The following is a 15398-nucleotide window of genomic DNA, read 5'->3' on the forward strand; positions in this document are numbered from 1 at the left end:
ACGCGCTTTATAGCTCTTGAGAGATCCATCAGAACGGGTCTTCACCCGATAGATCCAGCGACAAGTAATGGGAATGGCATGGGCAGGGAGAGGGACAATATCCCATGTATGAGTCCGAGACAAGGCATCAAGCTTCTCAGCCATGGCAGTCCGCCACTCAGGCGATCGAACCGCTTCCCTGTAGGTACCTGGCTCAATGACATCTGAGATACTAGTGCAAGAAGAAGCATAACGAACAGTTGGATGTAAAGTGGAGCGATCTCGTAAAGAATAAGGAGGAGAGGATACCTCAGGAGCTGGATCGATAGTGGGAGAGGCGTCGGAGAAGACCCGGCACTCGGGTGGAGTCACGAGTGGGATCTCGGCGATGGTAAAATAAACGAATCGGGCGGGTGAGTAGGGAGGGAGAGAAGGAGAAGAGGTAGACACGAGCAGGGAGACTCAACGAGATAGTGGAGAAGGAGGATCTAGAGAAGAGTGACTAAGAAGCACTCGGGGAAGCGACGAGGAGGAGGAGGCGGAAGGCATATGGGGACGTATCTGCAGGGAGAAAAGGGGAGGGAAAAAGAAAAGAGAGAGGAACCGAGAGGAGAAGGAGACTCGAGTGAGAAGAAGGAGAGGTATAAAAGGGGTGACTTCATCAAAGCGTGACATCTCGAGAGATACTGAATCACGACGTGCAATGGGATCATAGCAACGATAACCTTTAAGCTCAAGACTATATCCCAGGAAAATACAAGAGACGGACTGGGCGGTGAGCTTGGTCCGCTCCCAAGGTGAGAGCAAAACAAAACAACCACAATAAAAAATACGAAGATGATCGTAGCGAGGAGGTGTTCCATGAAGACACTCCCCCGGGCTGCGATCATGAAGATGAGAGGAGGGTTGAAGGTTAATTAGATAAACAGCCGTACTAACAGCATCATCCCAAAAGTGAGGAGGGAGAAAAGCACCAAGAAGAAGAGTACGGGCCGTCTCTAAGATATGACGATGCTTACGTTCAGCTACCCCATTCTAAGGATGAGCCCCATGACAAGATAATTGAGGTAAGGTGCCCTCAGAAGATAAAAGAGCACGAAAAGCCTGAGAAATATATTCACCACCCGAGTCAGATCGAAAGATCTTGACTGAGGCAGCAAAGTGGGTGTGAACCATGGCTATAAAAGATCGATAAATAGACAATAACTGACTACGATTATGCATAAAGTAGATCCAAGTAAAGCGAGTGTAGTCATCCATAAAAATAACATAATAGCAGTTACCTCCTTTAGAAACAAAAGGAGCAGGGACCCCAAACATCGAATGAATAAGTTCAAAAAGGTGCGATGAGTCCCGAGATACACTCATAGGATAAAGACGTTGAGCCGTTTTACCAAGCTTACAACCAACACGAGACAACATCGGAGGAAGGAGAGACGAGCTCCTAAGACGCCAAGACGCAACAAGAGATGATGACGTAGAGGGACACTAAATGACCAAGACGATGATGCCACATATGATGAGATAAAACAAAGTAGCATGACTGATGATGAATAGACTTAGTCGAAGATGACGGATGAAGAGTATCCAACACATAGACTCCATCATGGCGGCGACGGCTCAATCACCGTCCCATCGCGATCCCGCATACACGACATGAGGTGCGGTCAAAAATAACCTGACAACCATAATCAGTAAGCTGACTAACAGACATGAGGTTCATGGATAAACGAGGAACATGAGAGCAGGAGGGATAGAAAAGAAAGTAGAAGAAAAAATGGCGATAGATGAAATAGGGAGGAGGGCCTTTGCTTACATCATGTCTTTGCTTTTTGAATGGAATGAGTCAGCTCAATTGTCTTCATGTGCTTGGAGAAGACACAAAAGGCTATATTCTTGGGGAAAGGATGGAAAAAGAGGTGGAGGCTGGGCGACAAGATAGCGATCAACAGTATCCGGCGAGTGATGGCGGCCGGTCGTGAGCGGCACGGCGGTGGGCAGTGCGTGAGCGCGCGGTCATGGCGCAGTGCTCTCATGCGCTGGCTGGCGGCAGCTGATGTGATCGGGAGGTCGGGCCGAGCGGTGTGCTTGGGCTGGGCGCGGGTGTTGAGGCGGGCGTGGGCTAAGCGGGCAGGCCTGAATGTGATCGGGAGGCGGGCAGGCCGCGCGGTGTCTTGGCCGGGCGCGGGCGTGGTCTCGGTGCTCGAGTCGCTGTGCGTGGGGTTAAGGGTCGTCGCGTAAATTTTTTTGGATCAATGTATGAATGAGGAAATGAAAAGAGAAATAAGAGAAGGGCTGAGGAGAGATGGTTTGAGGAAGGGTACCTAGTCACGATAACATGTTAGAAGAGAGAAGAATGAAAGAAGAGAAGAAAAGGAGATGGATCAATGCTCATCTATTACCCAACAAGTGTGATCATGGGGCTTCATATAAAAAGCCAAATATACGTGTATACACATGTATATACATACATATATCTAATATACATACACACATCTAACAAGGAACACATTCGGCAAGTAATTTGTAAAGTGAAAAGAATGAACTAAAATATCCATGACCAATACAATAATAGCACAGTGAGGGCAATGAGGAAGTAAGACTCCATCGGACCTTTTTAAGGATGTTTCAGACTAACAAAAATGATTTATAACTCACCCAAAGCTGACTCAATGCCATCTATCTGTAATTAATGTTAGAGATATTAGAGCTACTTAGGGCGTTTTATGCTTGAAATTGATGAGTGAATGGCATAGATGTGATACTATTAAAACAGCTGAACTCACGTAAGAGCGTTTTATTAGTAGAGATTGTTGGGACGCAGCGATGGCTTAGGACCATGAGTCCCCACATCGCTCGTGGGAGACGCCTTCTCAGTTGATATACTCACCACCAACCCTTCCCTCTAACTGCGGCATGGAAGTTAGGGTGGTGGGTCCTCGCCTTAACATGGTATCGAGCCATGGCTAGGATCTTGGGTCCCACATCCGTCCTGGGCTCAGGTGTCGGGACGTGGCTTGAGACCATAGTCCCACATCGCCTGTAGGGAGCACGCCTCTGGTTGATATACTACCACCAACCCTTCCCCAATCAGCTGCGGTCATGGAGCTAGGGTGGGTGCTCACTCGCCTTAATGAGATATTATAAAAGATGACTAATAATTTTAAAATAATAAAAATATCTCTTAAAGTAAGAATTTAGATGGCACTGCATTCATCTTCATTAAAAACTCACATAGAAACTTCGTGATAATTGTCACAGGAAGTAAATATAAGAGCAATTAACTTGACCAAATAATACCGTGAAGGAAATCACTTGTTACGAATCAAGCTTGCACCATGGGCGCTTCTATTTTTAGTTGCATCTTTAAACAAAATATAAGAGGTTTTATCACTCTCTAGGAAGTGGTAAACAGTAAAAAAAACACATGATCAATCCTCGTCCTGAACCTAAACCACCATCATCTTCTTTGTTAAAATTTTCTATAGTTCAGGCAACACATCCACATGCGAGTGGAATAGTTTTTAATTTAATGCCAATTATTTCTTGAAATATATAAAAGTGTAATTTATCCATTTTTATGGATGCAAGATCGATAGAGCTTTAAAATAAAAGTGTGGTTTATAGTTCAGGAAACAAAATAAAAGTATGATTTATCCACTTTTATAAAAAAAATTATTTTTTAAAATAAAATTCAAAATAATCAGATACTAAAGAACCCATTAAATTTTTGTCATCTCCATAAGCATAATTAAATAAGCATCTTCTATTATTAGTGCAAGATCGATAGAGCTTTAATCTCACAACAGTGGTCTCTACATATGGAATTCATAAAAGTTCATGAATTTGTACTATTAAAGGTTGGGTTGAGTTCTAGATAACATTGTTTACAAGGCTTGCATTGAACCAAAGGAAGATCACTTTCAGTGTCAAAAGGTAACGTCACTGGATAAGGTGTACCATTAAGAGGAAACGCCATGCAACCTGTCCAACTTCTAGGCATTGGTCCAATAAATGCCTTTCTCAAATCCTCATCATCTGCAAGAAAATTTATACAATACATGTTTATTTTGATTATGTATCTCTCTCTCTCTCTCTATATATATATGTCTAAGTTTATGTTGTCTAACATGCATGAAAGTAAGGTAATAACTGCTGAGTAATAGGTATCCTAAAACTTATATTTTTGTCAAAAAGTTCTTCGGCTCTGGTAAAAACAAAAGCTTAGTAGATTCACAAACTCAATGGTTATCACGGCCATGTTTTGATAAATAGATGGTCTAAGAAAAAAAATATAAATCCTACTTAATACGAGTTTCAAATGCGATTAAAATACAAAATAAAACAAGGGTGTGCAAACTACTCTTGAGTTATGATAAATGAATTTGCCAACTTATTCTCACATCACAAACATGTGAACTGAGCAACAATGTGAAGTCCTGTAGTTGTGATGTGAGAATATATGACAATGTGAAGTCATGTTTAATAGATACATAAAACAACTCAGAAACTACTGAAAATAACCAATAATGTATTTGTCTTTGTATTCAGTTTTATATTTGCATAAATCACACTAACCCTTGATAACATATAGTACTTCTGGCATCTCCAAATTTCTTGCGGCAATTAATCCAAGCATGATGATGAGAGAAAAGATCAAAATCGTTACACACTTCACAATACTGAAACTACTTGCCATTGTTATTTTATTGTAGATCTATACATAATATATAAAGAAGTCATATATATATATATATATATATATATATATATGACAGTACAGAAGAATATAACTCAAACTAGGAGATATAAATTTGTTTGGTTTTAAAATTTTTAAATAATTTATCAAAATTTAAATTAAAAGTTATAGGCTTTATCCAAAAAAATAATAACAAGAATTAAATTAAAAAATAATTCATAGTTTGAGTTCAGATAAAATTAATTGTCATCATAGTTTTAAAAATTAAAACAAAGGAAACTAACAGAGCCGGTCCATTAAACGTGCCCTCCTTGACCCTATTCATTTTTTATTCCATATTTTCTTTGATTCTATCTAGAGTTTATAAGTACTGATTTTCCATGATTTGTGGATGCCTCTTAGTTCTCATCATAGATTAGAATTTTGTTTTATTTATTTATTATTTATTTTGGTTGTTTATGAACAAGTTACAAACTTTAACAATATATATAGTTGTTAGAGAGAGTAGCTTTCGCAAGAAAAGAGTTATCACTCAATTATATAGATTAAATTAGTGGTTCACAAAAATTTAAATATTAACAAAAAGATTTTTATCGTTCTATTTTATCAATTAATTAAATTAATTATGAATTATATTCAATATTTATAGTAAAAGATTCTCCAGAATTTGTAACAGTAACAAAATAGTAGATGATAAAATCAAATTGGGATATCCGTTGATAAGGATGTTTTATTTGTTTTATCCTTGAGGCCAAATATGATTTTTTACAACCAGTTATGTTTCATATAAATCCAAATTTTTAAACAATGATATAACTTTGACCTGTTCACCCTTAATATAGCCCTTAATATAGCTGTGGTTTATCCACTTTTTCACTTTGACCTGTTCAAATATATATGTACATATATGGTGTGTGTAGCGTGTACCACCTCAGTGATTTTTTCTTTTAACTCATGCAAAAATTTGAACTCAAGTAATTTCATATGATCAACTAGTTATCACAACAACAATAATAATAAGTAGAATTACGAAAGTTTTTCCTGAATATCAGAATTTACTTTTTATAAGTAATGAAGAGTGTTTTTATTTGTTAAGAACATATTTGTAATTCTTAAAACAGTCAAATATCTTGTGAATAGATGCAAGTGTAAACAAGATAAAACACTACATTTATCTCCAATAAAATCAGTATGATAAGAAAACAAAAATAGCAAAATAAACAGACAAACTAATGCAAATCTTTAAATAATACTATGTTCACTTACGTTAAGAGACTTATAATAATAGTAACTATATAAAACATGATTTCTTGAATGGTATAGATGAGGAGAAAAAGAGTACTTAATCAAATATATATATATATATATATATATATATATATATATATATATATATATCTACATGAAAAACCAAGTATGTGAGATCAAATTTTAGCTATCACATGATTTTAAACAGATTTAAAATAATTATATAAAAAGATAAATAGCCTAGTTTATAGATAAGTTAAATAATTATATTAAATTATTTAATTTCACAAGATAATTTGAAACACAAACCTAAATTTTTTTTTTAATTAATTTGAAGGTAAATATGGGGGAGAAAGAAATGAAGATCCTAAAATTCCATATTTTAATAAATAATCATTCAATCATCTAGATCATAGCCAATGTTATGGGATGCTTAAGCATTTCTTCCTAAAATATTTTCCTTGGATTCAACGCTACAACACCAAGATAGATACATCTTTTAGATCAATATTCTCATAAAACACTTGGTAATGATAAATTATGCAAACTTATGGTAAAAACCAGACAGATGTGTTGACCATTTAAAAACAAAGTACCCAAATTATAAACAGAGCACTAGAAACAGTAGGTATAATATTATAGATCAAAGAGTATACTCTCAAGCATCATAATGAGAAGATGGTGGTAGGTGATTTGGGGAAAGCTCATAAAGATTGTGCCCACTTAATGGTAACAACCTCCAAAACCATCATCATCAATAGCAAATGTATTTGATAGAGGTCCTTCTAAATTGATCTTCTTTGAATAGATAACTAAAGCTATATATATATATTGTGATGTGAAGAATGAAATAATATTTTGAAAAAATCTCGGGTTACGAATCAAGTTTGATTGCGCTTCCAAACAAGATATGAGAGGTTTTACCACTCTTTTGAAGTCATTAGCAATGAAAAACTGCAGTGATGTCTAATTAGGAAACAAGTGAAAGCAATATTTATTCTAAGCACACAATGCCAACTTCTTTGTTAAAATTTTCTTCAGTAGAAATGTGAAACATGGGTGAAATTTTCCCTCATACCAATTATTTCCTAAAATCAAAGTAATTAGATACCAAGGAATCCATAACATTTTTGTCATCTTTGTAAATATGGCTTAATAAATATTTTCTATCATCACTGCAAGCATGGCCTAATAAGCATCGCCATCCACCTTCACGAAATTTTTTTAATAAATATGAGTAAAATATGAATCCTCAACTTTTGAGTTAGAAGAAATCTAAACCCTCAACCTCATACTCATGGGTAGAACCAAGATTTGTTGGTAGGGGGGTCTGAAGGAAAAGGATAAAATAAATAAATAAATAATACTAAGGAGGCATTCAGTTAATGGCTGCTGAACAGATTGACACCCACTTCTCTGATAAAAGAGGCTGAAAAGTTTGAGTAAATATAGTGCATGTGTTAACGGGCTTAAGTAGGTGATGGCCTAACACCTCAGTTGTGTGATTTCAATCACTTCCCTTTCACTTCTTTACTGAATCTCCTTTCTCATTGCTATGTTCTGAGTAGTGGATATACATTAATTCATTTCCCATTGAAATCAAGACCTTTCGTCAGGATTTTATATATAGAGAATATACTTATTAGCAATTACAGTATCTTTTATACTGAAATATATTGCGAATTAAGATTACATATATGTAATAAGCATCAGTTACTAAATAGGCATGATCTTTTAGGACTAGTTTTTCACTTACACAGCAAGTTCTCTCACTGACATTCAGTACATCATCCATCTCCTTAATTGGCAGCTCTTATATATAACAACTTACAACAGAAAAGAATTTCATATCAGAAATCTTAGAAAATGGTGAGGAAACACTTCTACAAGCATATATAACACTGGTGTCTTGCAAGAATAAGCTAGTCAGTATGCTATATTAATTATAAATCAACTTTTTTGTTTGATATGAGCAACGATATTCAACTCACTAATCACTAGACATTCTATACCTATGCCATGCTTGTTTATAGCTAAATATCAAGCTTCACAGAAGCTTCACTTCAATGGTCTCCCTCCCACCTTGTTATTTAGGTACTAGTAGAAATCCTTAGATACAAACCTCCTTGTTGAAATGAATGGAGTTCTACTATTAATATACTATGTCTCATCTTTGTCATTTCCTTTTAAAGTGGCATGTTGTCAGACAGGCAAAATCTTAATGGTACCAGTTGTTGTCCTCATGGAACCATTTCTTGATCCAAAAGAACTAATCATATGTTTTGGGAAAATGTATATATACGTCAGTAGTGTGTATATGGCATAATATATCCCATCTGTTAGAGAAAGAGAAAGCAAGAGAGAATGCTTGAACCATCTATCCTCAATGGACAAGCTCATGTATAAATAGATAATGAAGTGTATAAATACATATAGTGTACATGATCTATACTCAAGATATACATACACATAGATAGCATGTATCTAACACTCCTCCTCAAACTCAAGACTGATCGTACGTCCGGAGTTTGATAATATGAAAAAAGATGTCGACCGCGAGTCCTGCTTTGGTGAAGAAGTCACCATCCCGAACCTCCTCGGGAAGGTAATGAAGAGACACCGGCTCGAGAAACGAATATGACATCGAAAGTGAAATGCGCATCCACCCAATGTGTTTGGTCACTCATGCTCGACCGGCAAGACAGAATCAAGAGCCCCAAGATTATCACATTGAAGAGGAATAGGGGAGGTACTGCAATATCCCAAAGTCCTCAGAGGATCGAGCGGCCGCAGTACCTCTCGAATGTAGAAGCTAAAAGCACGAACCTCAGCCCAAAGATCGACTGGCGATCAGATGTTGTTTCTTAGTCTTCCAAACAATGAGAGAAGACCCAAGAAAGATACAAAGAATCAAAAGTGATGCAGAAGCTGATCATCGGAACTAGCCCAAGTAGCATCGTAATAGGCCTCAGAAATCAAGAGTGAATGACGTGAGGTAGAATAGACCACGAGATGCGAAAGTACCTAAGATAGCGTAATACACGCGAGTAGATGTGCATAATGAATAGTAGTGGAGTCGCAACAAACCGACTCTGTAATATGGACCGTGACAGGAGAAATGTCGGGACGCGGTGACAAATGGCAAACCAAACCGCCAACAAGATGCCGATATCGAGAGGACTGTCAAAAGGAGTCCCATCAAGCTCGAGCCGCAAGTGAAGCTCCACTGGGTGTAGCAAAGAAGGCGTAGTATCGCCAAGCCGCAGCGAGCAAAAGGTCGAGAGTATATCACCGCCGAGTAAGACTGGTGAGCCACTCGACCGAGAAGTGATCTCAATACCCAAGAAGTAAACGGCGGGACCCAAATCGGTCATCAAGAATGTCCTCATGTAGTTTTCCGCCTCACAAAGGCAATGTGAGCGGTGGTCATGCTCCAAGAAGAATCATGTCATCCACATAGAGGAGAAGTAAATAGTGCGCCACGAGGTGAAGAATGAACAAAGACCGCCGAATCATGAATGCTCAAGTGAAACCACTACCAATAATAAAGGTCGATCGCTAAACCAGCCCTGGAGCCTCGCTTTTGAGACCATAAAGAGCACTGGGAAGTCGACAAAACAACCCCCCGGAGGCACCAAGACCGTGGAGGAGAGTCATATAAACTCCTCCTTAAGTCACCGCGAAGAAACGATTCTTCACATCAAGTCGACAGAGTCCACTTCAGCAACCGCATCATGAATCAACGTACGCATGACGATGCATGGGGCGACAAAAGCAAAGGTCTCCTTATAGTCACGACCATGCTCCCCTGCTGAAACCATTTAGCAACCGTGCACGCGCTTTTATAGCGCCGAGAGACCCATCGGGAACCCAGTCTTCACCCGTAAATCCAGGGCATGTGATCGGAGTAAAGATGAGAAGTGAGGGAACTAAATCCCAAGAATGAGTCTGACAGAGGCATCAAGCTCCCCACCATGGCAAGACGCCACTCAGTGACCGTGACCGCCTCACCAGAGGTACCTGCTCAAGGACATAGCGAGACACTAGTGCCAGTAGCATAACGGGTCGAGGATGTAAAGTGGATCGATCACGAGATGTAAGTGTGAGAGGGTCACCCCAGGATCGTGATCAACAAAGAGAAGGAGGTCGAGAGGACCGACGAGGTGAAGATGCTGTAGGTTCCCGACGATGATAAGTGTAACGTAATGAGGGAGGACGTGGTCAAGGAAGTGAGGAGGAATCTATGAGCAAGGAGGAGATGGAATAGAGAGAGGAGGACATGGGAGAGAAGTAGTGGAAGTTGGGGGAGTATCCTCAAAGGGATGGAGAGGAAAAGGAAAGAAAGAGGAACAGCTGGGAGAAGTAGATGTAGTAGAAGTGGGGGAAGCTATAAAAAAGGAGTGGTCTCTATCAAACATAACATCTCGAGAGATGCGAAGCGACGAGCGATCGGGTCATATAGCGATATCCTTTGTGTTCAAGACCGTATCCCGTAAAACACAAAGAATCGATCGAGTGGTGAGTTTTGTTCGCCCCGAGGTGAGAGTAAGACAAAACAACGACAAACCAAAAAGCAATGTAAGATGATCAAAGCGAGGGGAGTTCCATGTAGGGACTCACCCAGACTACGACCTTGAAGATGTGATGAGCGGTTGCATTAATAAGATAGACAAAGAAGGTGAAACAAAGATCACTCGTAGCTGAGGAGGAAGAGAGGCGCTACCAACCAGAGTAGGCTCTGTCGCCTCTAAATGCGGGCGGTGCTTGCGCTCAGCCGTAACTCCTATCTCTCGAGGACGAGCCCTCAGTGATGATGATAGTCGAGTAAGGCGCGTAAGACAAATAGGGTACGAAAAGCATGAGAGGTGTATTCTCTCACGTAGTCGAATCAAAGGTCTCTGATAGAGGCAGAACCGAGCAAAGCACCATAGCAGAGAAAGAGCCGAGCATATGATAAAAGTCGATCACGACGATGCATAAGATAAAACCCATGTGAAAACGCTGGCGATCATCAAATAAAAATAACATAATATCGATCACACCTTTTAGATACAAACGGAGCGGGACCCCAAAACATCGAGAGTGAATAAGGCTCTGAAGTGGGCACTAGTTTGAGACCTGACCTGAACGATAGGACGTCAGAATCAGCTGCCAAGTTTACGCCCAAACAAACAACATCAAGGAGGAGAGACCCGCTCCTAGGACGCCCGACCGATAAGAGAAGACAGACATAGACCCACACAACGACCAAGACGATGATGCCACAGATGATGAGATATAGTAGCAAAGATAACAATGAGAAATGCACTGCTGGAAGAGGGAAGACGAAGGGAATCCAGAGATAGTACTCCACTATGGCGGCGCGCCCCAATCACCGCTCCACTGTGATCCCCGCACACCCACATGAGGTTCGTCAAAATAACCGACGTACTATAATCATGAGTCGACTAATGACATAAGGTCTCATGGACAGCGAGAAACATGTGATGCATGATGTAGAAAAAGCACTAGTGGAGAGACGACTGCCGAAGAGATAGTGTAAAAGTGTGCCATCAAGCAGTAACACTAGTAGTGAAGGGAAGGATGATGAGGATGGTGAAGATAAGTGGCATCATGTGTCATGTGAAAACTAGCACCGCAGCCAAGAAGCCAAAAAGCGATGTGAACTACCCGGAGCGGCGGGAGTAACTCCAGCATGAACGTGTCTCGATCAGAGAGATGTCGCCAGACGCGATCGCCGAACGACGAGCATCGCCACTAGCCGCCGCCGACTAGCAGAGAGAGAAACAACAAGTCGACGCCGAAAAGCGCCGAGGAGGAGGTAGGGAAGGAGCGTGAGGAGTCGGTGTTGAAGCTATACGGAAGGCTCATCGCTTCTTCCCCTAGCCACGCTTAACGTGTCCTGACATAGCTAATAGTAGCAAGTCACAATCTTCTTCACCGAGAAGGCCGAGAAGCAGCAGGCGTAGAAGAGGACGGGTAGCCGAAGTAGGAGCAGAGTACGAGTAGCAGCAAGTGCACGCCTCGAGAGAAGTCGAGACGAAGTCCCCCAAGACGAACAACAGTGAATGCCCCATCTAAGGTGTGTGTGGTGGGGCATGGATCACCGGGCCCGGGTCGACTCAAACTCGTAGGACGACGATAATGAACGATACATACGGCCGGACTCTCATGACGACGACGACCGGTCGCATCGCCTCATCGCAGCGCGTGAAGGAGCAAGATGGGCCAGGGATGAAAGCAGAAGCGCAGGGCGGCATCAATCCGGGCGCCATAACCCACAAAATCGACCGTAGTAATCGATTAACGTGATCCCCTTGATGCAGAGCGTCAAGGGTCTCGATATAAGGTAGCAGATCGCGGCTCGACCGAACTGGCAGTGAACGCCGCCCAAGCAGCTCCACAACGCACGCCAGCAAAGGGGTGGTCCGCAATATGAGTGCGACATCAATGGTATCAGCCCCGACAAACAATCATCCGCTGCCAGAGAATCATCTACAATCCACTTCTAAGTCGTTGTTCGTGAAACTTTGAGAAGGGCAGGATGCATAGAATACTGGAGATGCGTGGAGTAGTAGAGTACCATCAACATGGGAAAGAACACGAATGCAATCAAGAATCGGGCTCTGAGAGTAAGCCGTCATGGAATATAATTTGCCATCAAGCACCGCTACATCGAGTGAGAGATATCGGCAGCTGACGTGACATCGTGAAGAACTCCACCGAGTCCGCAGACAGTCCATATTACTGCACGTATTAAGCTACAAATACGCACTCGATAAAATAAAATAAAGAAAATAATAATAATCAAGATAAGATATTCTCAAACAAGAGAATAACACCGCTAGAAAAGAGGATCCGGGCTGCACACCGCATCCGGATTTTCGGGTCCCTACCGGGGGTGAGGGCGACCGAGGGCGAGCCGGAGGCGGGCTCACCGAGCAAGTCGGAGACTGAACGCGATCGGGGCGAGTCTCGACCGCTTGGTCTCTACCGGGGCGATCTGGAGGCGGGTTCGCCGGGCAGCCGGAGACGCGACGCGTGCTGGGGCGTAGCCTCGACCGAGGGCGACAGGTGAGGGCAGTGTCATACGCAGCGCTGGCGCCGCCGAGGCGCAGCAGCGCGTGCGTAGTCACGGGCGCGAGTGTGGCTGGCAGTGCAGCGCAGCAGCGGGCGCCTCACAGTGCAGCAGTGGGCGCAAGCATGCGCAGATGCTCGCACGAGCCGGAGGTAGAGTGCCGGTTCGATCAGAGCGCCGGGCGTCGGGCCGCGCAAAACGATCGACGGAGAGGAGAAACCGCCGAGAGAAAGAGAGGAGAGTGGCGGCGGACTCGTCAGGTCGGAGGAAACTAGATGGTGCCGGAGGAAACTAGGCGCCCGATACCATGTTAGAGTGAGAGGAAGAGAGAATGCTTGAACCATCTATCTCAATGGACAAGCTCATGTATAAACAGATAATGAAGTGTATAAATACGTGATAGTGTCACATGATCTATACTCAAGATATACATACACATAGATACAGCGTATCTAACACTATCAATGTGGGGCAACCAAGTCATGATCTCGCACCTTCATACAAATGAATATTACACAAATCAAATTAATTTATATTAGACTTTGAGTTTAGATAAAATTAAACGCTTTTAAAAATAAGTGAAACTAATGGGGCAAAGAGGATATGTTTGAGGTCCACTCATTATCTAGATAACGATCTAAGATAGCTAAGGTTTATGAGTGATAATTTTCAGTAATTGTGACTGATTAGTGGTTCACAAAATAGCCATTTTAATGCAGAAAGCAAATGTTTCTTTGTGTGATATAAGAATTAGGTTGTGAATCATTTTTCCACGACTCTCTGGTAGGTTGCACATGTCTTTTGTGCTTTGATCCTGTTAAAAGTTTTTATAACAAGCAATACAGGAAACACAGTATGATATTTTTCTTCTTACCAACCATTAGTTTTTCTGAAACATGGCAGCATTAATAACTATTGCATATGTGGCCGTGATAACGTTTCTTGGAGGAACCATGGAGATCATCACAGCCAAAATCGAGCCTAGATGGCTATTGTTGAGAAACCGTCTCAAACTCTGTCTTACGATCCACACTCTAACATTTCCTTAATGGCTTTTCATGCAGGCCAAGAGCAATTGAAGAATGGATTCAGTGGACAAGTGGAATATACTAACACTCACTATACAGTATCTATGACCATTGGTATACCTGAGACCCTGTTAGTTTATCTATTGACACAGGGAAGTGATGTTACATGGCTGCAATGTGTTATGTACAGATTGCTTTAAAAAGCAATCCACCCTTTTGATCCTGAAACATCAGGCACTTTTAAATATACTACGTGAAAAACGAGAACTGCAATATCTTATGCTAATGCATTGTCTCCTGCTTGTGATGATAATCGATGCCAATCTAAATAGAGGATGATCAGTTAGGTCAACATGGCATCTGATTATTTTCAGTTAGAGGATAAATGGTATTAGGAAAGTATTTGACCATCGTCTTTATTTTGATGCGTTTCGCCAGGGGAATATGTGGCAGAAGACGGAATTATGGGATTAGGACAGGGACCATTCTCACTAATTTCTCAATCTTAACATCTCCAAATTTTCTACTGCTTACAACTCCTCTGACAGGCAAAACATCTTATATGTTGTTCGAGATGCAGCTAGGCTTGTTGGTCGAGCAGCCCCTTTGATCCAAAATGAAGATAGTCGCCCACAATACGTTGTGAACTTTCGTTACGATCGTGATCAATGATGAATGGAGAATAAGTTGGATGTACCATCCAATATATTTGAAATGGATAAAATGGCAGATTGATTCCCTGATTTTGGCACCACCTCACGAGGGATTCCTGAAGTGGCTTTAATGCGCTTTGACAGCTATCAAGCATAGTCCCTAATGCCACAATACTACAGCGGTGTTGTTCAGGAGAAGGGAGAGTACCACTTACTAGTTTTTAAAGCTTCATTTAACGACTCTGAAGAGTATTGGCTTTGATCTTTCTCAGACATGATTCTATTGACATCCCACCCACAAAAGGCAGCTATCTCGATACTATCGCATGGTTGGTCGAGCCAGCCACTCGAAATTCAAATGCTCCTTGCACTGTCTCAGTGTCATCCAATGATCTAAGAGAGAGCATTTTTGAGCATATGCCCAAGCCAATCTGGCACACGGAAGTTAAGACCTTGACAAACCAGATAGTCACATTCGACGAAATGAGGATGCAAGTTAGGAGAAGGTCTGTCTCTTTATTTCTCATATGTTATCATTGTTAAGGGCCTTTTATTTCTTTGTCTTTTTATGCTATTTTCTTTTCAATATCAGGGAAGCTAATAGTAGGACATCGCTAGTTTCTGCAGATATCTGTCGACACCACCTCACGGCCTCCCTTTGGAGATGGAAAGGCTAAGTTGATTTAAATACCCTGCAGTGACGCATCTATTGT

General features: G+C 41.2%; 1 protein-coding gene across 1 annotated transcript in view; it reads right to left on the reverse strand.

Moving 5' to 3' along the window:
• Positions 1-3721: 3721 nt before the first annotated feature.
• LOC120277055 overlaps positions 3722-15398 on the reverse strand; it is a 62543-nt gene continuing 50866 nt past the window's right edge. Inside the window, exon 4 of the mRNA XM_039283802.1 lies at positions 3722-4017. Coding sequence (XP_039139736.1) covers positions 3818-4017 — 200 coding nt within the window. The 3' untranslated portion in view covers positions 3722-3817. The remainder of the gene's footprint in view (positions 4018-15398) is intronic.

The sequence above is a fragment of the Dioscorea cayenensis genome, chromosome 15 (assembly GCF_009730915.1).
Source record: "Dioscorea cayenensis subsp. rotundata cultivar TDr96_F1 chromosome 15, TDr96_F1_v2_PseudoChromosome.rev07_lg8_w22 25.fasta, whole genome shotgun sequence".
NCBI lineage: Eukaryota > Viridiplantae > Streptophyta > Magnoliopsida > Dioscoreales > Dioscoreaceae > Dioscorea > Dioscorea cayenensis.